The sequence below is a fragment of the Stegodyphus dumicola genome, chromosome 5 (genome assembly GCF_044657685.1).
Source record: "Stegodyphus dumicola isolate Sdum_Otavi_A_Nest chromosome 5, ASM4465768v1".
NCBI classification, from domain to species: Eukaryota; Metazoa; Arthropoda; class Arachnida; order Araneae; family Eresidae; genus Stegodyphus; species Stegodyphus dumicola.
In genome coordinates, this window is record NC_140772.1 from 53067500 (window position 1) to 53093940 (window position 26441).

At 32.0% G+C, this 26441-nt stretch overlaps 1 protein-coding gene across 1 annotated transcript in view; it reads left to right on the plus strand.

Annotated features, from left to right (window-relative positions):
- LOC118201260 (uncharacterized) overlaps nt 1-26441 on the plus strand; it is a 49076-nt gene that overhangs the window by 17777 nt on the left and 4858 nt on the right. Inside the window, exon 2 of the mRNA XM_035373323.2 lies at nt 17104-17479. Coding sequence (XP_035229214.2) covers nt 17104-17479 — 376 coding nt within the window. The remainder of the gene's footprint in view (nt 1-17103; nt 17480-26441) is intronic.

Consider the following 26441-nt stretch of genomic DNA (forward strand, 5'->3'; position numbering starts at 1 on the left):
AATTTTCGTTGAATAATGTTGAAACAATATCTAGCTGGTGGTTATTTATGGTTTTCTCCAATAGTTTGAGCCTGCCCAGTCTTGGCAATTCTTAGGTTTACTAGGTAACTAGCTTCCAAAACTTTTTCGCTTGAAGTTGCAAAACCTTTCATTACTTCTTTACTGTTTTTCAACTCCGATAATTACCTCTTAAAATATTCTTCAGATTTAGCCTTAAGTTGGCATGCCTTAGATTCAAGATGTCTTTTAAGATACGATGACTTCATATAGAGGCGTAGCTATGGTTTTCAGCGCCCGGGAAAAACTGGAGATTTTGCGCCACTTTCTGCGTGCCAAAAATGGAAAACATTGCATCCTAAAATTTTGTGACATCAATTTGGCTCCCGCTGGTTGCTGCCATGGAGGTAGGAAGTAAGATGGAGTAGCCCTAAACAAGTTTCTCCCGTACCTGCTCTGAAGCACCGGCGATCCCTACGTGGTGACCAAAACATTGGGTCATTTACCATTGAGTTCAATGGGATTTGACGCGTTCGGATGTAAATATTTTGTAATTACGTCGTAAATATACATATAAATGTATATATTTTCTTTTTCTACAACACTTCAGAGTCCTGAGTATATGAAAACAACATATTTTTAAACAACATTTCATTCTGAACGGAATTAAATGCTATACTTTTCACAGGACAGTTTTCTCGGAATGGTTTAATTTAAATGAAATGTTTTCACAAGTTTTCGTTAATTACATTAGAAAAAAAAAATAAGGTAATTCGATTTTATTCAGTTAAGGTACAAAAATTAAGATCAAAGTTTATGTATTATTAATATTAAAATTATGCATTATTTCTTTTCTATTTATAGAGCTTCTTCCTAAAATACTTTCTTAAATATGACATGATTTTTTGGCTTCTGAGGCATCTTTTAAATCGAAAAATAAATTTTAAGTCAATTAAATAAAATAAATTTTAAGTCAAAAAGTCAATTTATAATTAATGCTCTATTCGGTTCATTTTAAATTAGAGAATTATTAGGAATTAGCGAAATACTTTAAATGGTACTTGACTTTCTCTGAACATTTCTGAAAAGGAATAAAATAATTTTTTTTTAAGTATTATTTAAAACTTGTAACCGAGTTATAAAATGTAAGGGGAGGAATAATTCTTTTAATTATACTTATCAGATATTTTTACCCTTCATTTCAACAATACATATTCCAAAACTCTTTATTACGTTCTTAAGTGCGCATCTCAGCATTTGCTTTACAATACCTTAACAGATTGCTTTCAAATACGAACAATTCTTGCTTAAATAGTTTTATAACATATTTGTCAACAAGATTTCAATTTATTTTTACAATTCAATATTAAAGATATTATATATTTAGATAACATTTATAATCATTATAAATTAGATGCATTTAATAATTAGATTTCTTCACATTTGTTTATAAGTGAATAAATTCTTCATTTCAAATACATTTATAAATAATTAATGAATATTTATGTATTTTGTCAAAGGCAGATACATGCTTTTTGCAAGCACATGCATAAATACCCATACATATTTCCTATTTTTCATTTCCGGCATGTGCAAATCTTTAATTTCTGTGCATTCACTATATTTTTCGTGTAAAGTAATTTACACTAATTTAGCATACAACCGAAAGTTTTACATAAAAAATATATATGAATATAATTTGAATGAAAATTATAAGTATTATTTTTAATACCCACTCAAAGGTCAGTTTTTCTTCAAAATTCCTCCACGATGACATCTCTCTCTTTAGGCAGATAGCCCTTGCATGCGTTACTCTATTTAATAAAAACATAATCTGACCTATATGCATATTTTAACATACATAATTTTATATTTACATTTAGCCATCAAGTTTCAAACTTTTCAAATCTTCTAGAAAATAAATTTTGGCAGAGCACTCTTTTAGCAATTTTACACAGTTTAATAATTCTTTGATAATATAATAAATAATAACTATCCAATTCCTTGTCTATGGATGAGACCTGCGTACGTTAAGAAGCCAGCATAAAACTCGAATTTCCGAGAAAAAAAAAGACTTGCGTGGGAAACATTTAACAATCTGGAATCAATAAGAGGACCATTCATGATCGGACCTCCTTTGACAGGATATACAAATGTTTTCACCTCCGTCGATTACCCTATTTTCAAATTCTTAATAAGCTGTCTTGATGATGTAGCACGTTCACATGTTCACATCATCTTGACCGCACATGGTACTTCCGCCAAATTCGCAAATGTATCCCTCTTCTGTTCCACACATTTGTGTAAAACTGTACATAATTTTACACAAATGTGTGGTTCCAAATCAAGGGAAAGCTAACTAATTGGCATATCTGTGTGTATATTTATTAATTTTGACAAGGATTGCAGCATTTGATGGCAATTTTATTTTTAATTAACCCAAATAAGTGAAACGTGTAAAACGATGAGTTTAAAATGAGCAGCAGTAAAGCCTCTCTTCTAAAAAATTTTAAAAGGTACATGTTACAATAATATATGGATGTGAAAAAAATTTGTTTTATTTAAAACATTTTGGCGTTTGGAAAATAAAATAAAAGTAGTGAATACTCTATCAAGGGTATCGAAAGACGTATACAATTTTAAATGTACCATAAGGTATTTTTCATTCTTTAAGCATTCTTTTCATTCTTTAAGCACATTTCATTCTTTCAACATTTTTCTTAAAATCTATATTTTTGTAGTTCAACAGCTTAGAGAATTTTATAAAACAAATTCATAATCAAAATCGCTGTTGTTAGTTATAGAAAAATAACCAAGATGTGATTTTTGCGTAAATGTCACTAAACTATACAAACTGCTATTATCAATCACACTATGAATGTTTCTTTCATGCGAAAATGTCCCTTTTTCGATTTGTATGGAATTGTCGTGTGTCGAAATACTATCAGAACCGTGAAAATTCAAGTGAGCTTCTGAATGTAAACAAAGAACACCCCATCTGTTGACCCAAGCTTCAAAGCAGTACTTCACTTCTAGTGCCGGTTGGCTCCTCCTTCCTTTCCTACCTCCATGGTTGCTGCTTCCGGGAGCAAATGATCCACCTTGCCCCACCCTAGCTACGCCACTGGTTTCATACGTTGACTGGATATAGTTCACCGCAAACAACACATTGAGGTTGAGGGTCCATTTCATCTCCATTCCAAGTAAACGCAAATGATAAATAACTTTCACTATATTTTATATAAACAATTATTCTTTTCAGTATTCTTAGTGAGTAGATTGTCGTGAAGCCATCACCTGTCAATCATCACTTTTCCGCTTAGTCAATCCTAGCCATTTTTTCATCTTGAAAATCTAGGTTTGTATTATTATTATTTAGACAAATATTTAAATGCATAATATATTACGTGTTAAAAAAATGATATTTTTAAACCACTTAGAAAAGTAAGGAACACAAAGCAATAAGTAGACAAATATCTGCTATTAAGAGAGCAAATGGATGTAAAAATATGATTCTGATCGAGAATGGAGCAGTATGGGCCCGGAAATGGTGGCGACATATAATGTACAGACATGTTAATAAATCGATCAACTCTAAGAGAATGAATGACATACTGTTATCTTTTTATAGGAACTTATTTCTATTTCCTATTGAATACAACATCCATTTCTATGCTAAAAGAATATTTGTGAAAATAAAAACGGAATGAGGAGCTATTGACCTTGAACAAAGCTCAGATCGCATAAATTTCCGAGTGTAAGAGAAAAAAACTTGATCATGATGTTAGAGAATTTAATTTTTGAATTTAATAGTTAAAAAATACTTTGTTTCTTTGTGTACCGTCTATTTTTCTCTTGCGTACTACCGGTTGAGAATCGCTCTGCTAAGCTATCAAAAATGTCGTTGTGCATGTTTTTGAAAGCTTAATATAGGGGATCCAACCATTGAGGAATTCCCCCCTCCAGGGTGAATTTCGTAATTTCAGATAGGGAATGCGGTCAGCTTAACCTGGCTTGCTTTCTGCTGTGTCGTTAAAAATGATCTAAATAAATGTAAATATATTTTTTTCGAGTTTTGGAAAGACCGGAGGGAATAATGATCTAGCAATGGTGAAAGGGATGCGTTGGGCAAAAAAAGGTTGGTAGTCAGTGGCTAATGAATACATTGTTATATAATGGACCATAGATTGTTATATAATGGACCATACATGGAGAATAACAGAATAGAAAAATAGACGAGAGATAGAGAGATGAGTGTTAGCAAGACCGAAGCCAAAGCGCAAAGGGGACTGACTACGCATTCAGATGTAGTAGATCAGAAGTCAGAATGTTTCGGTTTAAACAGAAATCTTTAATCTGATGGGAGAGAATGCATCTGCATTTCTGAATAACTTAATGTATGGCTGCATGGCATGAAATGTATTAATTATGAAATGACGCATTTTAAATTGATGTATTATAAATAATTACCATTTTTAGAACAGAAAGGGGGAAATGTCCAAATTAAAATGAAGGGCCATAAGGAGACGAGTATTGCTGTTATACTTTTTATTTTATATTTTTATTTATTTCTCATACTTTTTATTTTATATAATACTTTATATTTTTTTTATTTTTTTAGTTTTATTTTACGTTTGCTGTCATACTTGTTATTTAGATTTTTATTTATTTGTCATACTTTTTATTTTATATCATACTTTATATTTTTTTATTTTATGTTTGCTGTCATACTTTTTATTTAGATTTTTATTTATTTGTCATATTTTTAATTTTATATCATACTTTATATTTTTTTATTTTATGTTTGCTGTCATACTTTTTATTTTAGACACACACATATACTGAATCATATTCTAAATCTTCTAATAAATAGTGTAGCGGTTTAGAAGAAATTCCTAATTTAGATGTGTAACTGGGAGCTTTCTTCTAAACCTTGCAATTTAAAGGAAAGCTAAACAATTTTCAAGAAATTGAGGCAGTTATGCGAAACCTAGACTAGAGCATTCACGACATTTTGATTAGAATTATCATGCAGATAATTATTTAGTTGTTCCCTGTTCAAATCTCATTTAAGCATGGACTGCTGGAAATCAGTATGAAAAACTTTCAAATTTCTGAAATTTCGGTATGAATTGCTTTGAAACTAAACAGAGCGTGAAAAAAAAAGGTGGAATAAAATTGTGAGATTTTATTTATTTATTTTTTAATAATTTTGTTGTGTAATGCAAGAACATATAGAACACATTAAATGACTAAACTTTAGGAAGACATGGGACTTGTTTTTCTTTCTGTTGGAGGCATAAATCCATTCCAAAATGGTTAAATTGAGCATTGAGGAATTAAGACGAAAATGTTTCATGTTCGACGTCAAAAGCTTCAAAATAACTAAGTAACGATTTGAACATCAGACAGTTTTATTATTCCGAGAGTTTTAATTGTTCTGTGAGACAAACATGTTTGTAGCAGAAAAGGTTTTTTTATTAAGCTCAAGTTTTAATGATGTAAACAAATTCATGAATTAAGTTTACATATATATCTTTTGCTGAGGGAGAAAGGAATATTGAATGTTTACCATATGTATACTTTTTTTGTCCTTCAGCAAAAGTCATTACAAAGTTGTAAATTTTGCAATCCTTTTTACAGCCTGCCTCCCTTTTATCTCGAACAGGAAGCGGCGTAGTCCCTTTATGCCGCCGCCTAATGATGGGGTTAAACCATTTGTAGTTCCCTATTGTGTACTACTACAAAGGTTTTGTGTATACTTACTCAAAAAGAGAAGCGTCTTTGAAACTTTTTGCGATATTGCGTAGCTTTGTGCCTTATGTCTATTGGTTCTTTGTATAGTAAATAAATTTATATCCCCTTACTCTAGTTTCTCATTTTGGCTTCTCAGGAAATTTAATGTTCTGTGTGAGCATTGGGAATTTGCTGGGGATTGGGCGAGGGATCGTTATAAACATGACAAATTCTGGAGACACAATTCTGTGTGAAACCCTGTCTATTTAATTACATGTATGTTTTTATTAGAAATTTTCAGATCTGAAAGGTTTCGCCACGATTAAACAGGTTATAGAAGCATGCTGTTGTATCATTACTATATCCTATGAATGTTTTTATGCCATATTAATTTAGTAAAACATACGAGTAAGTTGTTTTGCAACTTCACGTTCCGTTTTCTCCAAATCGCAGTTGTAGCACCTGAGTATATAAGTTAAATACGCATTGAATTTCTCCAATTTTAAAATGAAAATTTCTAGGTTTAGCGACTATCTTTTATGATGAAATCGCTTGCTTAAAGCAGGGCTTGCCAGCAGAGAGTAGCACGGTCAGCATTACCTGTCAAGTATCAAGTTCTAGTTTATGAATATAAAAAACTACTTTTTATTCAAGTTCTAGTAATTATTAACATTATCTATATTTTTTCTTGTTTAATCTATGAAGCATATTAAAAAATAATTCAAATTGAAATAAATGTGTCTGTATTTTTTTTTTTTTTTTTTTTTTAAGGCGGAGGGGTTATGATCATCTAACAATGGTGAAAAGCAAGGCCTTCGTAGCGCAAGGTCAGCCACAAGGCCCCACAAGCTTAGAGGCCGCATGCGAATCCATTTACATTTCATTTTTATGAGTACTTGTCGTAGGAGCCCAGGCTCATTGCTTTGCCATAATGTTGTTAAGACGGCAATGGAGAAGTGGGTGCAAAGGTGAAAAAAGAGTGAGAACCACTGGCCATTAGTCCCAATTGGGATATTAGCTTCGAAACGGCATTTTGCGTCGAAACACTTAAATGCGTTGCGTCACCTATCACATTGTTGCCACCAAACATAATCGCTGTGTATTATATTTAAAGAAGTTAAATAATGAAGAATTAGCGTGAATGCGTGCGTGTTTCTCTCATTGTGATAAAGCAACGGTATCTGGAGACATCCAATTCTGAATAACATAGTCCTCCACCCGAACATGGAAACCTGGAAGTCCGAACTTTGAATTGTATTTATTTATTTTTTCCCTATTTTGTAAAATTTTAAGGAATTTTTGATTAAGAAACTCAACGATTTCATAGGGAGCAAAGGGGAACACTGTAAGAAATAAAACATTTTTATCTCCAGCGCTCGAGACTTCGGAAATTCTAAATGTGTGCTGTTTTTAAATATTTTGTCATTTTGCTGTTGAATCGACTTTTACGTGGCGTAAGCGAAGAACGTGATATTTAATAAATAAAATAAACACGCAAAACATATATGTTTATTTATAAATAATAAAAAGATGTTTTATTATTCATTTCATATATTGTAAAACTTCAACGAATTTTTGATTTCTCCAGCGCGTGAGACTGCGTATCGAAATTCTAATGCCCAATTTAGAATTATTTTGTGATATTACTCTTCAATTGAATTTTATGGTTTAAGTGCGAAGAACATTATATATAATAAATAAAGGTAACACATAAAATGTTAAAAGAACGGCCCTTTGGACGTAATTTAAAATCTGAAACCTTTCAGATTTTATTTTTTTACTTCCTTGTACGAAGTAAAAAGGAAGTATTGTAATCGCGAAAAGTTTCAGGCAGCATATTTCAACGAAAATATCCATTTTGACCGCTATCGAACGCAATTTAACGATGTTTTTGCGTGATATATGTACGTAAGGAAAGAATAAAATACTCTTTTCCTTCAAAAAAATTATAAAACTGCTTTAAAATTAATTCTGAAGAGAATTTTTCGTGGCGTCTGTACGAACCTATATCTACGTACGAGCGTACGTACGTATCTCGCATAACTCAAAAACGAGTAGCCTCAGAACGTTGAAATTTTGTATATAGGACTGCTATAACATGTAGATGTGCACCTCGTATTTTGGTTGCAATCGGCAGCACCAAACGTATATAAATATATTTATATATATATATCCACTCTATTACCCGGCTCAGTGATCTCAGTTTCTTTACTCTTATATGTTTGTAAATTGTACATTTTTGCTTTAAAAATGATTGAATTACGTTGTTTTTATCTTCCGGTTAAGGTTTTTACGCCTTTATTGAATTTGTATGCAATATTTTTAGAATTATCAACAATTTTAAAGTTGTTTAAGTGCCACTAAGCCTTTTTTTTATGGCGGCCATTGATTGTTTACATTTGAAACAGGAGACTAGTGAATTTGTTGCCAATCTAGAGAAACTTAGCTTCGCAACAACAAAGATAACGCCTTCATTTATTATTGCCAATTAAATCATGCTTAATCTTTTCTGGAATTTTTTCGAGGAAATAAGTGTTTAAGATTTACTTCGTAATTTTTAATATAGATATTTTGAGTTTTTATGTATTTTTGCCTTCACGCGAATTGGGAACTGAATTAATTAAATGAGAAATACTCAATCGTCTGTGAAGAACTGTTTCTTTTTTGTTTTATTTGCTTAATTTCTTTTATACATCATTCTAGCTTTATTATAGTATTTGAATAGAATATGTGGGAACGATTAGATAATTCTTTAAATGATATAAATTTTGTGCATTATGAGTTATAATATGAACGAAATATAATACTGTTAAGTGAATCTAGCGCCAGAGTGTCGCTATGGTAAACAAATACTAGAGTGAATTTTAAAGAATGCATTTATTCTATTGTGGTTTATGCGCTGTCGGCGAAGTAGATTTAATTCAATCCAATAAGTTTAAACGAAATGCAAGAAAAAATGCGTATAATTTAATATTCCAATTTAATATTCCAATACAAGGAAGTCATGTGGTGTACACATCAGATTTTTTATTTTTTAAAAACATCAGATTTTTTATTTTTAAATTTTAAAACCAATCAACAGCTAACTAATAAAAGATTCTATCGAATTTAAGAGTTTAAGCGTATTTGTTTTGTGGATATAAGGAAGAGGGGAAATAAATTATTGTTTAAAATGTAAGGAGTGGTGTTTTTTTTTTTTTTTTTTTTTTTTTTTTTTTTTTTAATATTCGATCTGATAGCCTTTATTTTGGACTATAAGTCTGCATCGTGATTTCCATGATAGAAAGGCGTTTTCTAAAACTTCCAGGAATATTAATTTCCATTCATCTTCCAATGCTTTCTGGAGTCCATCAATAGTGGTGGGTTTGCGCTTAGAAAAAATCACAGCCACAATACTGAATAGGTGAAATGTCAGGGGATTTCGCAGAAATACACTGAAAAAACATATAAACAATACCTGAATCAGTCTTCGTTTTTTCAAGGAATGCAGTGGTACTTTTCGAAGTATGACCTTGTTGCTTTGTTTGGATGAAGTTTTACTCTGTGAATCATTGGGGAATTGTTAAAATTTTCTCTTGATAGTACGTTCAGTTGATTTTGATATTCCCCCCTCTTCTTACTTTTAATTTCCCATTGTAAGAGAATCATGCAACAATCATAAACCCCTTGCTGGAACTTCCTTTGCATTGACGGAACCAGGTTTGAGCACGTTTTTCACCTCGTCTTTGATAATAAATAGACCTTATTTTATTACCTATGCTTCATCAGGGGTCTCAGTGTATTTCCATTTATCTCCTGCTAAATAGTTTTCATACAGTATAAGTTGCATCTTGATTTATTATTTTATTTATTCTTCCTATATTTAAAGGCTTGTTTTCTGCGTTTGATTTTCTCTTGTTCGCAACGATGTAACTTCAGAAACATTATAAACAGTGCGTACCTTTTTCGGATATTCGTTTGGAGACTTCTTTTCATGTAGAAGTAATGATTGGCGGTTTTTCCCCTTCCGATTAGTAATGTTAATTTGCATCTAGAAATTTTAATACCATGTATTTCATAATGTTTTTGCATTATGGAATAGGACTATTTCTCTTCGAAAAATATGTTCTTCAATCTACAGCTTGTTTACCTGCGACATTTTGAAAGAAAAATGAACTTAAAAGTAGCAGACAGTGTTTCTCATTTCAAATAATAAATTCTTGCCAGTAATTTTTGTTCTAAAGCATTTTTTTTTAAATTCTTTTTCGAAATTACTCTAAAAATGTTGTAAACACTCTGTAGATGTCGTAGTGTTTTGAAGTTGTTCTTATTCGCAGCAGCACTGCATGTTATTCGAAAAGTATGAATATTGTGCAGTAAGACATTATTCTGGTTCTCTTCTAAATATTCTATAAACGCTTTACAATAAAAGTAAAACGTTCTAATTGGATTTTTCGTGGGAGTTTGAAATCAATGTTATAGTTCAAGTCTTCTCATAAATATTTTCTTTTATGCTATTTATAATTTAGCTTCTTAATTACTACACCTGTGTTCTTCAATTATTTACAATGTGTTATTGCCAACCAGCGGCCGAGCGGTAAAGTCGCTGAACACTGGTAGTTCGGTTCGAATCCGGCGAACGGGCTGTGTGCATGGGCGTTTTCGTGGTAACGTGTATACGAATCAGTTTCCCTTAGAAAGTCCTCCACGAAGGCATCTCTTCCCTTAGGCAGATAGCCCTCGAGGCTTTGCCATAATCATACACACACAATGTGTTCTTTTTATCTCCTTCTCTTATGTCTTTATGTCTTTTAAGGCTCTATTTATGTCTTTATGTCCTTTAATGTTCTGCTTATGTCCTTTAATGTTACATTTATGTCTATGTCCTTTAATGTTCTATTTATGTCTTTATGTCCTGTAATGTTACATTTATGTCTTTATGTCCTTTAATGCCTTTATGTCTTTATGTTAAGCTAAATAGCTTGGTAGTACAGTTAAATTGTTGATAGTATGATTCTGTTAATTATGATTATGATGCCATATATAATAATAATATATGGTTTATTCTTATTTCCTGTTTTTAAGCTACTCTGGAATAAACCATGGATGCCATTTGAGCAATACCCATCGGGAACTGATTGCATTCACACCATGAAATCTGCTTGCTTGATTTTGTCTTTGGCTAATTACTTCTTTCTTAAAATGATTTAAACCAGGATTACGAATTTTGTATATACGTAAATAATTGTAGCGAAAATATAGGCGAATTGTAATATCTCTTTTGTAATGTAACTTGAAAGGTCTCAAGATGGGAAGCATTGCCAAAAATAAATAAATAAATAAATAAAATACGTTTACAGTGGTAAATCCATTTAACATTGAGATAAATGGATATATCGCCAAACTGGAACGCCAACCTGGCGATGGTTTTGGCGACATTTTGGTCCAATCCCTGTATAAAACTGTTTCGATCATGCAATGAATTGCTTGCGATAAATAATACCCACCCTAATCATTAATACATAGCATCACCGTTGTCCTTGTCTTACTTTTTACTTCCATGTATCTAAACCTTTGAACCTCAGTGAGTAGGTGTCGAATGGTAGCGAAGATCCATCTCGTCAGAGTTGCAAATATTCTTGAAAGCAGTATCTCTTATTAACCATGGAAACTGTTGTAACTAATTTTCATTTCAATTACCAAAGGCAGGAAAATGCAAAAACTTAATATAAGCAACTCAGAAATGTAATGAATCATTTAAAATGGCTTGTGTGTCACAAGGAAGCCTGTAAAATAAATTACACTGTCTTTAGATAAGAATAAAATTTGTATTTCGCAAATGTATAAAAAGCCATTTTCAATAAAATGTAGTTTTCCTTTTTAAAGATGTGTCTTTATTTGTATAGCGCTTGGAAATATTCTAGGCTTGTACCAACATTAGACGTTTTTGATCGCCGCGAACAAAATATATTAGTTTGGATTAGACTAGGAAATAATCTTCTCAGAGAAAAATATAATTTTTTTATCTTTCTCTCTCTCCATTCTCCACACCTATTAAGAAGCATGCGAGTCCCAATGAATAGTGAGCGTCGTGACCATTATGCATAAATTTTGAGAATTTAGCCTATATATTAAGTACTCTTTTTATTAATGTTATGTATAATATTCTGAAACAAAAAAAAATTATTTCACAAAGAAGCTTGTGAAATTAAAAACTTTAAACAAACTGTAAAAGTGTTTGGTTTTTTTTTTTTATTTTTTTATTTTTTATTTTTTTTTTTTTTGTCTACAAGAGTAACGTAATTTAATTGCATGTAAATTCGTCAATTGAAAGGCATTTATAAATGATCTTTAAAAGTGATTGTTTAGTCGTAAAAATAAGTATACAGCCATTAATTTTCTGTTTCGCTTTGATTCTCCTATCGAATTACATGCGTAATACGAAAACTCTATTCTCTCTCTTTCTTTTTAAGTGTGTTGTCTTTGCTTGGAAAACCGATTTAATTTACATAACTAGATGAACTTATAATTATCCATACTGAACTCCTTGAAAGTACAGCTAAAAATATTAAATTATGAAAAAAAATTATATTTATTAATTATATTTATTAATTATAATATTAATTACATGTATTTTTTGAAGTGCCCTCAGATTGGCTGAGATTTCCTATGTCCCGTTATTATAATCAGGAGACCGTTGCCAGCTTGACGATATCTAGCCAAATTAGCGAGATAGCCATTGACTCGATGTTAACTAGACTTGCCCCTGCATTCTTATTTTTCTGGCAGAGCATCGTTTCTGTCAGCTTTTCATGTTACATTACACAGAAAAATACGATTTCACATATAATCTTATTAAAATTATTTATTTATGTACAAAATTCGTTACAGTATTCTAAGAATGCATATAAACCTTAGAATATGCATAATCTCCTATTCTTAACGAAAGTATAGTGTTACGAATTTGGTATTTAAAAAGCTAATATTAGTTCAATTATAAATTAATTGGTTTTATTTCTCGCGCAGTGCAGCGCGTGACGAATATTAAAAGAAAGCTAAGCCGGAAAATTGAAAATACAAGAGCGCGTGCATTAAATAAATAAATATCTCTTTTTGATTTCGAGAAAGTACTGGAAAATTCTAGCGCGTGATTTTAAAATCTTATAAAAGGAGGAAAACATCTCAGTTTGTAGTAGTTGCTTAGTTTGTTGTTATTTAGAAAACTGCTCTTGTTGATTGTAGCGAATTCGCGGATTAGCGTTCTTTAGCTGTTTTGAATTACGTTCTATTGGACATTTGAGTAGTTAAAAGATAACTACTGTGAGATATTGTAATACTGCATGATAATTTGAGAAAATTTAAGCATTTTTGTTGTGATAATAATAAATTTTTGTTCATTTTTCATCGGACTTGTGCATTCATTTCATAACGAACCCGTACGCACGCAACAATTTTTGGTGTCAGGAGTGGGGACCGAAGAGACGCAGCCGAGGCAAGCTGCAACGTTACAACGTAGGGGCGCCTTTTGAACGTATCGCCTTTGACATCTTAGGACCTCTGCCACGAACTGCTGATGGCAACAAATACATACTCGTTGTCATTGATTACTTCACCAAGTGGCCTGAAGCGTACCCTGTTCCTGATCAAGAGGCTGTCACAGTAGCTGAGGTAATGATACAGCACTGGATTTCCAGGTTCGGAGTGCCTCTTCAGTTACATTCCGATCAGGGAAGGAATTTTGCCTCGGCAGTAATCAAAGAACTATGCAAACTACTTGGCATTGACAAAACTCAAACGACGCCATTGCATCCCCAGTCGGACGGCATGGTAGAGAGGTTCAATCGAACCATCCTTAATAACCTCTCATTAGTGGTTTCCAGAAACCAACAGGACTGGGACAAGAAATTACCACTCTTTTTACTGGCTTACCGCAGTGCTGTCCACGAGACTACCGGCTATTCTCCATCACAGATGCTCTTCGGTCGTGACCTTCGTCTGCCTTGTGATCTATTGTTTGGCCGCCCTCCGGATGCTCCTTCATCGTCTGAGGAATATATTCAAGATCTCCAGGCCCGGTTTGAAGTGATGCACAATTTTGCACGAGAGCGAGTCAACTTGGCGACGGAGAAGATGAAGACCCGATACGACACAAGAGCTACTGAACATCAATTCCACGAAGGAGACAAGGTGTGGTTGTGGAATCCGACTCGACGGAAAGGACTTTGTCCGAAATTACAGTCACCTTGGGATGGGCCGTACACAGTCCTAAACAGGCTGAATGACGTCGTGGTTCGGATTCGTAAGTCTTCGAACTCTAAACCTAAAGTTGTTCATTACGACATAGTGCATAATGTAAATAATTGTAAATAGTATAAGACCATGGTCCATTTTGTTTTTAAATGTGTCTTTGATCTGATTTGTATTTAGTATTTGATTTGCATTTAGTATTTGATTTGAATTTGATAGCATTTGATTTGTTTTATGTATTGCATTTATTGTTCATGTTGTTTATTATTGTAATGTAATGCTTATTAATGCATTTATGCCACAGTTGTAAATTATCTTCCTGTCCAGGGATTGTACTGCCCGGGACGTGCAGTCCTTGGGAAGGGGGCAGTGTTACGAATTTGGTATTTAAAAAGCTAATATTAGTTCAATTATAAATTAATTGGTTTTATTTCTCGCGCAGTGCAGCGCGTGACGAATATTAAAAGAAAGCTAAGCCGGAAAATTGAAAATACAAGAGCGCGTGCATTAAATAAATAAATATCTCTTTTTGATTTCGAGAAAGTACTGGAAAATTCTAGCGCGTGATTTTAAAATCTTATAAAAGGAGGAAAACATCTCAGTTTGTAGTATTTGCTTAGTTTGTTGTTATTTAGAAAACTGCTCTTGTTGATTGTAGCGAATTCGCGGATTAGCGTTCTTTAGCTGTTTCGAATTACGTTCTATTGGACATTTGAGTAGTTAAAAGATAACTACTGTGAGATATTGTAATACTGCATGATAATTTGAGAAAATTTAAGCATTTTTGTTGTAATAATAATAAATTTTTGTTCATTTTTCATCGGACTTGTGCATTCATTTCATAACGAACCCGTACGCACGCAACAATATTTTAGAATCTACTGTATTGCTGTTGCCTTAACCTTTTCCGTAGTTCGTTTCCTCCACCCCCCTCGTTTTGGACTATTTTCATTATTTTACGGTTACTATGTTTTCTAAATTCCGAAAATATATTTAATGCTTATACCACGATTATGATACCAGAGTAATTTTCGACAAATGGCTCATCAGTGGCTTCCTTCGACCATTCCCCACATTTTATTTTAAAAGAGTTTGTCAAGAAAATTTTGTCCGAAAAAACATTCTGGATTGATTTGAATCATACGTTCAGTTCAACAACAAAACTATCAATATTTTTGCTTTTCAAGAGAATTTAGTTACATACTATTCAGCAGTAATAATTGCGCCCCGCCCTTTCCAAAATGCCGAAGGATTGCGATTATTTCGAAAGACATGCTCTTAACTTTCTCCGAGAGCTGTCATGTCAGACACATCGACACGTAATATATGCAGGCCAGATTACCGGGCATGCCGATATATTAGGTGCCGGATTACTGGACTTTAATATGGTAAAAAAACTAAGTAACAAGGACACCTGTGGCGCTATCTATTGAGGAACTGCGAAATGAAAAATAAATGGAGTTAATGGATGATAACTTGGAGAGGCTTCTAAATTTGTTTTTTGTTTGCCTTCCAGAATATTCTTCGTACATCAGAAAGTAAGAAATTTAATATACTATATCGCTAATGGTTTTTAGTTCTGCAAACATTATTTCAATTTTTTTTCTGTTAAAATTATCCGTACAAATTCTTCAGTTGGTAAAATAGATTTTCTGAAGCGTTAATATTCAATATTTAGTAATGACTAACAGTTATGAAAGTCTTTTTAAATAATTTTAATTTCGATCCTCTTCTTCAAAAGTGTTTCGAAGTATTTTATAGATTTTCTAGAAAGGATTTTATTTCAACGCCGTTATAGTTTTTCCTGTTTTTTAAATTTGTTAAGTTTGGAGAAACGTCGCAAGATATTTTTGTCTCTTGGAAGATCCGTACGACTGTGCCCTCGCAGTTAAACGCATTTTATCTAAAATCAATATAACGATGAAAGTCTAAATTTAAATTTTTCGTTAATTTAAAAATTGTACAGAAATTCGATGTGCTGTAAAAGCGATTATTGACTCTGAATACTCAAAAAACTTGAATGCATAAAAAAAAAATGTTTTTGATATAATTTGAGAATTAATTTAATGCAGCATATAATGCAATGCATTCACAAAATTTTAGGGCTACGTTCTGACAAAATCGAGAGTTGAAAACAACATTCCTTCAATATATAATCTTTGTAAATTTTTACAAACACTTGGCACATTCATGTATCCGCTTCATTTCCTACTCATCTTTTCGAATGCTGTTTAAATCTTTCGTTACAGTTTTCTGAATCTGCCCAGTTATATTAAAATAGTGATCTACGATGCGAGACTCTACATTGGGGGGGGGTGGAAATCTGCAAATGCCAAATCTAGTAAATAAGGGGAGGGGGGTATAGTGACACTGGTCTTCACGAGAAACTGCTTGACCAGAATGCAACTATGCGACGGCACAATGTCGTGCAACAAAAATCGGCTAATCGATTGACCTTTTTTAAGCTTAATGTTCTGATTTCTCCGCGCTCTTCTGCCATTTGGTCCTCGGAAACCAGTTTCTTGTGAATTATCCCTTTTCAACCAAAAATGGTCACCAACATGATCTTTGCAGAACATTTCTGAAACCAGTTTCTGTGGTGAATCTTCTACAACCAAGCAGGTGATTTAAATTTTCTCTCAACAATTATAAACAAAAACACAAAATTTCATCTCTAATCAGTTTTTTCGAAACATTTTGTGATTTTTCCCGCTTTACAACAAAACCTTATTGCTATTATTTGTCCAGCTTTCGGATACAGCAGGTGCTCGTAGAAAATTTTGTCCATAAGCAGACGACTTCAGGGAAGAAAGGAAGTTAAGATTTCGATGTAATAAATGCTGTCAATTATAATTCGGCAGGTTCGCTAGAGTTAAAAACTTTAAACCTAAAATTTTGCAGACCCACCATGTATAACAGGTTGCTAAAAATAACTTCAATGAGTCTGCTCTAATAGTTTTTTCAATGCAGAGACTTCGTTGCGATCACTATGAAAAAGATTACTTTTTGCTTCAGAATTTTGATTTGCTATTTTTTGCTTAAGAAATTTGATTTTCTGTGTATTTTGAAATTAGTTTGTATTACCCAAGGTTAAGTTTTTTTTTTTTTTTTTTTTTTTTTTTAACTTTCTTGTTTACTTTTCAGCTCTGATGACACACACAGCCAAAGAAGCTTAGCGAACGTGCGAGAAAGGCAACGAACACAAAGTCTGAACCAGGCCTTTAGCGTGCTGCAAAAGGCTATCCCCACAATGCCATCGGACAAAATGAGTAAAATTCAAACGCTAAAACTCGCAATCACCTATATACGGTTCCTGAACTCCTGGCTAAATAATTTGGTGCTCAGCGGGGATGACATACTAACCAAAAATCAGATATCTGACTATTCATGCGGGTTTCAAGGAAGTAGCTATGAAACAAAACAAATGCTTGGCAGAGAATTCTCAATGTGGCGAATGGAAGGAGCGTGGTCGATGGAGCGACTGAAAGATATGGGCTTAGATTTCAGACAACCTAGGCAGGTAAAAAATTTTTATCTAAACGAATACTTTATAAATGACTTTTCCTTTTGACAATTATTTTTTTCACGTATAAATTAATTGTAAATGCTTCTTAGCCATTTTGGCTTACCAAAGTTTCAAGTGAAAAACTGTACTTTCTTAAAGCAGGGAGAAAGAGGAACCTATAACTGTTTTCTTTTCTAAATCATGGGAAATGAAAACCTATAGTTACATTATTAATATTTAATAGCAAATGATAACTCATAATAAAATAATAATGGATTATTAGTATTTATTAATTAAAATTGAAGGGCTTGCAGCAAGAAGAGCCCAGCTCCGCATTTTAAAATATTTCACGAACTTATATTCTAAACTTTTGTCCTCATTAAAAGTGCTAGTAAAAAGGATTTTTTACGGCTACTCCAATGGCTTTTTACTCCAATGTAAAGAAAAAAAAATTTCTTTTAAACAAAAAAGGCCAATGGACACCCAATCTACTAAAGTGGAGCTGGGACCTTCTTACTGCAAGCCCTTCAATTCTTTATCACTTGTTACTCTCAAAGTATACTGAAAAGTAAAAGAGACAGTTAGTTGTTCCTTTTTTGTTATATTGTTATACGGGTTCCTAATAGATTGAATGGACAAGTCCGATAAAAAGTTAATAAAATTTGTTCTTATAAGAAATATAACAAAACGCTGGCTTTTTCCTCAAAGATATTCGTACAATATCAGGCAGTAGTTATATTTTAAACTATTAAAACGTTAAAAAGAACGCAATCCACACCGCAGAGAAAGCTAATACTATCTCACCGCGAATTCGCTACAATCAACAACTACAACTCACTAAACAACGGAGCTGAGATGTTTGTCTTCGGTTTTATAATTTTTTTTAAATCAACCGCGCGAGATAGTTCTAGCAATCTCTGGAAAGCAAAAAAGAGTAGAATTACGGTTACAGCTAACATAGTAATCAATTACATTCATTCAAATTAAATATCAATTACAGAGGTAAACTTTTATTCAATGTTAAATGCACGTGCTCTTGTATTTTTACTTTTTCCGGCGTAGCTTTCTCTTCAAATTTGCCACGCGCTGCATTGCACAGGGAAATAAAACAATTTTAATTATGATTATATTAGAAATATCTAACTAAATGCAAAATTCGTAACAATATATATATTTTAAAAGTATATAAATAGTGTTTAAGTATTTTCTCCTTTTCTTTTATGATAAGCTTGAGTCTTAACTGCTGATTTTTAGATTTAAATGCAGATAAAAAGTTGCTAAAAATTTATTATTTCATATTTTCTTTAGATAATTGATCTTACGGAATTATATAATTGTTAGGGTCCTCTAAATAATCTTATATTTTTCCTTCACTAAAACAGAAATTTTGTATATTGGAGGCCATTGGAAGAATGCGTGGCTAGTTCTTCACCTAACTAGGCTTTGTTCTTGACTATTTTCATGCTTGCTGTTTGATTGAAATGGAAACTGGCAGGATGGGGGAAGATTATAGCAGCATGCAAATAATCTGTAGAGAACGTCTTTGTAGGTAATCGGGCTGAAGATGCTTCAGCAAACATAACAGCAGTACCATCGTAAAATACAAGTAACATAAATTCTGGTTATTAAAATATTGACCATTTTCTTACAATTGGCTGGGTGTTATCGAAAATGCTTGTCCTTAATTTGCGCTAGATATGTTAGATAATAGGCCATTCCAGATTGACAGGCAAGAAGATTTACTCGGTCCTTTTTTTAATATGACTTCTAGTTGACCTAGTTCTCTATTTTTTTGCATGTCTTCTTTATCCAGTTAATGTAAACTGTAATTCATCGCAAAATACGGCATTGCTTGAATCTTGATTTATTCCACAAAGAATTTTAGTGTCATTTAAGTTTAAGGAACTAGTATTAACAGAGAAATGCTTATTAGAAATGAAGGATTTATGAATTTCTCCTTTTCTGATGCAAGGTTCTTGTTTTTTGGTCGATTTAAGCTAAACTAAATCAGCGAGAAATCCTGTATTTGCAAGTGAAATCTGAAGCAGGATCAAGAATTTTTTTCTTCTCTCAATAAGCTCAGTTCTTTTATCTCATTCTTTCAGCTCATTTCTAAGAAAAAGAAAAAACGCTGATTTTACTTATTGCACAGTACTAAATTTAATGCCTTCTCGGAGATCGTTTCAACAGAAGTGACGAATTCAACAGGCATTCTTAAGTTGTGTAATGAACCGAATTAAAGTACTATGTAAGGAAAGATGTTCAGTTTAAAAATTCATGGCGAGGCAGTGATTCCAAAAAAATTATTTGTGGATAAATCGACTTGTTTTTGAAGTATCACGTTAAATTCTCAAGTCGCTTCCAATAGCACGCTGTTTCTCTTCAGTGTTTCTCTGACTAAGTAGGGTTAAATTATTCGACGGCTGGGCCTCCTTTTTTACCTGACATTATACTTTTGCTCCTTTTGTTTTCTTTCCAAAAAGAATGAAGCATTTTTAATGATTCTTATTTTCATTTTCCTGAGTGAACATCTGAGGGAACTAATAAATAATCCATCCGTTGTTAATAATTATAAACTAATAAAACTAATACTCATGTATTAAATTAATTATTATTAAGTCGTAAATCACATAAAGGAAAAGTTCCTCGTGTTTTGTTTTCATTAGACATGACATGTGAGGGGGTAACAATTGAAGAAAAACTAACAATACCTTTCAAACGTCGAGATTTTAAGTTTTGTGACATCAGTTTTCCAACCTCTCGGCTCATTTCCGATGTCAGAGGATGTCAAGGCCATTTTGACACTCCCCCCAAGTGTTCGACTGTATCTCTCTGGGAGACACTTGGTGACGTCAGGTTCGGTAGTCATCCGAGATAAACGTTCGCTCGTAGTTTGAGTAATAGCGTGGAACTTCCCATTTAAATGCCATTTATTTTTGTTGGTTATCTGACGCGGCATGAAGTGCCAAATGCAGTGATTATCGTTTGCGACATTGCAAACGTGTGAAAGATGAGTTAAATTCTCAGGAAGGCGGGACTGATGTTATGAGAAACTATTCGGTTTTTGTCACTGCAGCGAATGCATTTAAGTGGATAAAATTGAGGCCTCCCCGCTTTCTTTGATCAGAGCTGTTTAGTTATAACAGTGCAGGATATATATATTTTTTAAACAAAGTTCGCAGGTCTGCTAAACGATTTAATTACCAGCATTTATTAACGAGTCAACTTGCTTTCCCTAAATAATATTTCCTAAAATATTTCGTGCTTACGGAGAGGACTTTCTGTGCTCTTTCTGTTCATTTGCTTTGATCCAGCGAGCATCTGTTGCCACGAGTTCGAAAACTCGGTAAAAAACAGGAATGAAATTTTGCTTTAAAGCAAGAATTAATCATTTGTTATAGCCCATATTAATTTGGATTTGGCATTTTCCGTGGAATCACTTTTCAGATTGTTGCCTCCAATTATTATCGCCCTGTACTATATTAAATAATGAGGAATCTGCATAAATGCACGCATGTTTCTGGCATTGAGAGTTTTGATTTTGTTTAGCAATGAAGGTATGGCAGCTGGTATTTTACTTTAAAAATGTCAGGGTTTTCAAAATTTAAATTCTTTTATTTTTAAGGTGATTTATTTTTGTTTACAAATAAAGATGTGATTTTATTAATTGGCAAAGCGGAGTATTATTTTGAATAATTTAAATCCTACCCCTGTGAAATGATAAACTGTGCTCTAAATTTTCCGAATCCAAGGTTTTTTTTTTTTTTTTTTTTTAAGTCCAGAGGGGCAATTTGCCCAGGAGGACTATTAATTTCTTTTTGGCATTTTGCATTGATTTACTACAAGCGTTGTTTCACTTTTCAAATTCTTGCCACCAAATATTATCGCTCTGCATTATATTTAAAGAAATTAAATCATGAAGAATCTGCATGAATATAATGCATGTTTCTCGCACTGTGGTAAAACAACGGTACCTAGAGGCATCCAATTTTGAATAACGTAATCCTGCACCAGAATACGGGCATCTGGAAGCCCAAATTTGGAATTTATTTTATTATCTATTTCATATTTTGTAACAATTTAATGAATTTTTGATAACCAAACTCTACGATTTAAAAGCGAGCAATGGCAACACTGTACGGGGGGGGAGCATAAAAAACGCCCCTTTGGGTGTAATATAAAAACTGAAATGTTTCAGTTTCGTTTAATTTTAATCCCCCCAACAGGTTTTGACTAGGGATGAAATTTGTGTTGCTTATGAACCTCAGGCGTCAACGATACGTGTTTTAGCAAGCAGCGAGCGTAGTTGGTAAAAAGGATTGTGCAGTTAGTAACAGCGATATTTAAAGACTTAGTTCCTTTGATTAAATTTTGATCCGATTGGATGACAGCCGCCAGAACTGCAGCATTAATTGAGATGACGAACTTTAGATTCATGTAATATAAACAATTAGTACGTTTTAGGACAGGGAAAGGGACGTAGCCAAAATAAATTGAGGAAAAAAAGGACTGTTTCTGAATTAAATTTAATAGATTTCTTTCATATTTTGTATCTTATATATCTCTCCTTCAAAGAGAAAAGGCTTTTTAGAAAGAAACATTAGAGCTTTTTCAAAACAAAAGTAACATAGTTTTCGGAAAAAAAATCGCATAGTTTTTATCTAAGTTTTGAATATAACATTTTTGACTAGTGAATGCAAATTTTAGAGTTCTGTTGAAATTTTGAGTCCAATTTTAAAAGTCCTCAAGTTTATTTTTCTCTAAAAATATTATAAAGATTGTCCTAAAATTTTCAAGAACTAATTGTAAAATTTCACAGTTGTATGAATATATGCTTGAACATTATTACTGTAATTTTTAGTCTTCCTCTTGAAAGGTCTTTCACAAAACTGTTGTATTTAATATAAAACCAAAATATGTCTTTGACATTCTCATGAAATTTTTATTAAACTGAATTATTTATTCATTATAAACAATCCACATTCTCTTACTGTGAAGCAATGTAAAATGTACTTTAGAAATTAATAAATATAGAAAAGTGGCAAAATACAACAACAACATAAACTTTGACAAAAAAGTGTGCACGTCCTCGCAAATGAATGAGCATAACTACTTGCTGATGGCTGTGGGAATGTTTAAATACAATAGCAAGCAAAACTCTCCATTCATTTATAAATATAAAAATCTTATATGTCTATTAATTATAATTTACTTTTCCATTTTGCCGGCGCAAGCGATAAACTCGCCAAAAATAGTACAACCGACACCAAACGAAATATCCTCGCTGGTAAACTTTTACGCCATTTTTTCAAAACAAGTCGCGGCCATTTCTTATCAGATTGATTGTTTCTTTCAATACTGATATAGAATTACATAGAATGTTTACCCAGATAATTCAGTTTTATACCCTAAGGCCATTCGGGGTAATTAAGTTAATTAGGATGCAATCACACCACTCACCTGAAGGCGAAAATATAGAAAAGGGTTAAATTCATCAATTCTAATAAGAATGCACTGGCAAAGTAGAGCACTGCGGTTTTGCATAATTTCGGAGTAAGCTATTCGTACGAATTAAAGTAATTCTTCCATTTAAACTTGTATTCCAAATTAAGATTTAACTTGAGATTAATGTAGATAATAACTGAGAGAATTAGATTTTTGTAGCGTAGCTTACGTGAGATGAGATCACTCGGGGTCACGTGATAAAGAACTGCGAATCAGGATGCTGTACCTTGAAAGCATAGTAAATTCTTAAATTAATGTCTTTTTACAAATTTATTGTTTTTTTTTTTTTTTTTTTTTTTTTTTTTCCCCCCCTTCTTCTTCAAAATTTTAAGTGATATTAAAATGTTCATTACCTTCAAAATAAAAAATTTCTTAGAACTAACATTTGTTAACATTTTGTATGTGTATACTGTGTGTTGTCGCTAATTAAGTCTGCTTGGCGAGATTTGCGCTGGATTTATTTACTAAAGTGATATTGATTATATTATCTCCTAATATAAAGTTAGTAGAATGTATCAATTTTCATAGTAGAAGTTTGCATTTCTGTTTTTCATGATTTAAATTCAAGTTCCTCTAAAATATTATTTTTGAGATTAAATTTCGTACGTCTGGGTTGCTTCATTCAAATACATTCTACTAATTTTGTGTTAGGAGATAATAATATAATCAATATTACTTTCGTAAAGAAATTATTATTATCTTACTTTGCAGCTATTAGGAAATTTATTTCGATTTCAATGAATTTCAATTTATTAATTGTTATTCTTGTACATCTATTGCTTCTTATTCATCTGTTGATTATTATGTCTGTTACTTATACATCTATTACTTTTTACACAGCAAATTGCAAAATTTTATAATATAACTAATTTTCATTATTATAACTTCCATTATGAACTATATATACAGTAGATTGATTGATTGATTGAGATTGTAATAAGAATAAACTGATTTAATCGGATTGGCTGAGAGCTTACCGCATTGCACCAGGATTACACAAGCAAACATGAAACGGATGAAGTCCAGTAAAATTATTATAAACAGTTTCTACTTTTAGAACAGAAAGAAGGGTATAGCCAAATTAAAATGGGTATTGAAAAAAACTATTGTCAATATCCTTTAATAGTTTTATATTTTAATATTTTACACACATCTGTAATAAAACAAGACTTTGCAATGTTGATGGCGTAGAACGTAGATCCATAATAAAGAGCAAACGTAGCAGCTGAGGCAGATATGAAATACTGATCTTTATTTCAATTGACACAATTCAACTTGGCACGCGAACTGTGCCTGATTCAAAACAGTTACATTTTAGATATTATTGCGTTAGGAAGCAGCATCTTGAAGATAACAGGAGTAGAAGCAGAGATGCGCAGTTATCCAATATGAAAGCTTACCAGAAGAAAAATATAATTTCTCAAAATTCTGAGCTCGAGTTCCAGAGCTATGTCAAAGTTTTGGTTTAGATTCCGCATTAGTAACGTCACCAGCGTTATTAAGTCATTTGTATGGATTGATCTAGAAATGATTTTGATACATTGCAGATGCTAGGAGAAGAACATATAAAATCTAAAGAAGAAATTTAAAAAGTTATCGCTGATTAAGTGTAAATTTATTAGATATTTATATTCTACATATTCTTCCCAATTTATTAGATATTTATTTTCTAATTTTCCATATTCCACCCACCACTTGGTGAGAGGGAAACCTTTTCAGCAAAATAAACACAAACAAACATGAGCAGTAGCAAAGAAATCTTATACAATATGTACAGTTGATACGAAAAAACAAATGAAGGGTTTCAGGGATTTTAAACTTGAACCTTGATGTTTCATTGTGGCCCGTCATTTGGTTCTCAAACGTTCTCATACCTAGATATACAAAAACGTATATAAAATACAGTATCAACATCAGAATATATAAAAACATGAAAAAAAATGCAATTAAGAAATATGAAAACAAAATGATATGAATGTGAAATGTTCAACTTTTAATGTCTTCAAAGTTCCTGAAAATATAAAAAAGTTCTTGTATTCAAGATAACGTTCTTGAAAAGGTATCTTGATATCACCTCAAAAATTTTCACAGATTGTTATAAAAACTCGGTCTTTTGTAAAAACTCTAATGTTATTGTAAATATAAAACTCTTTCCAAAACATAGTAATGAAATTGCGTTAATTAAAATTTCTTAATTAAATTTCAAATTTATATTAGCTATTAATACGAATAGAGAATATCTGTTAAATGATTTATATATATGTGTGTGTGTATGTGTTTATTTTTGTTTAAGAAATAATATATACTTTTTAATATTGTGATATTTTTGTGGGCCTACCAGCGGCCGAGCGGTAAAGTCGCTGAACACTGGTAGTTCGGTCCGAGGCTCGAATCCCGCGAACGGGCTGGCTGCATGGGCGTTTTCGTGGTTTTCCTCATGTGTAACATGTATACGAGCCAGTTTCCCCTAGAAAGGCATCCCTCTCTTTAGGCAGATAGCCCTCGAGGTTTTGCCATAATCACACACACATTATGATATTTTTGTACCATTTTATGTTCAGAAAAGAAATGCAGTAACAAACATTGAGATTTTAAAAATGAAATTCTTTTTGAGTTCAATTTGAGTGTTATTCAAATGCATAGGTTTAGTTTTATAAGTTGATAGCAATAAATATAGACGAGATGATATTCAGCTAAAATTAGTAATCTAAATTTAGATATACAATATTTGGTATTGTGAATGTTGAGAAAAAAATATGTTCAGGATTTTGTTGTACAGTTAAGATTGATTTTGTTTGTTAAGAATGCACCCAACTGAAATTCTTGTTTTTCTGGCAAAGCTTAATCTCTTCAAACTTTACAAATTATTATTACATTATACACAAAAGTATAATGTAATAAATAATTACATTATGCAAAAAAGTATTACAATTTCACTAAAATTATTTACATATATGCAAAATTCGTAACAGTTTCTTAACGTCACACAATTATTGTTCTGGTTTTCAACCATTTGATATAACAGGACTGTTAGAAGAATTCACCATTGAAATACGATTTTTCAAATTTTTCCTGTTTAATTATTTGATTGATAGTGTGTGACTGAGATTAAAAAGATGAAAATTTAAAAATGTAGTTTTATAAAATTAACTTTTGTTTAAAACTCATAAAATCACCATTGAACTAAAAGAAGAAAAAATATGTTATCGTATAGTTTAATGGGAAGTAATTCTCTTCAAAAAATTCATCTACAGTTTTATATTAGGAATAATAAAAGCATTAATACCTAAAGAAATCGAATTGCATTGTCGGAAGCATAAGCCATTATTTTTATAAATTAATCAAGGATGCCCCGTGCTTTTTACTTTTCGTGATTTAAAAACTGCAGATGAATTTTATAAAGAGAATAATTTAATCTCTTGCTTCCATTAAACTATTTCATAAAATATGTTTTCTTTTTTTAGTTAATTAA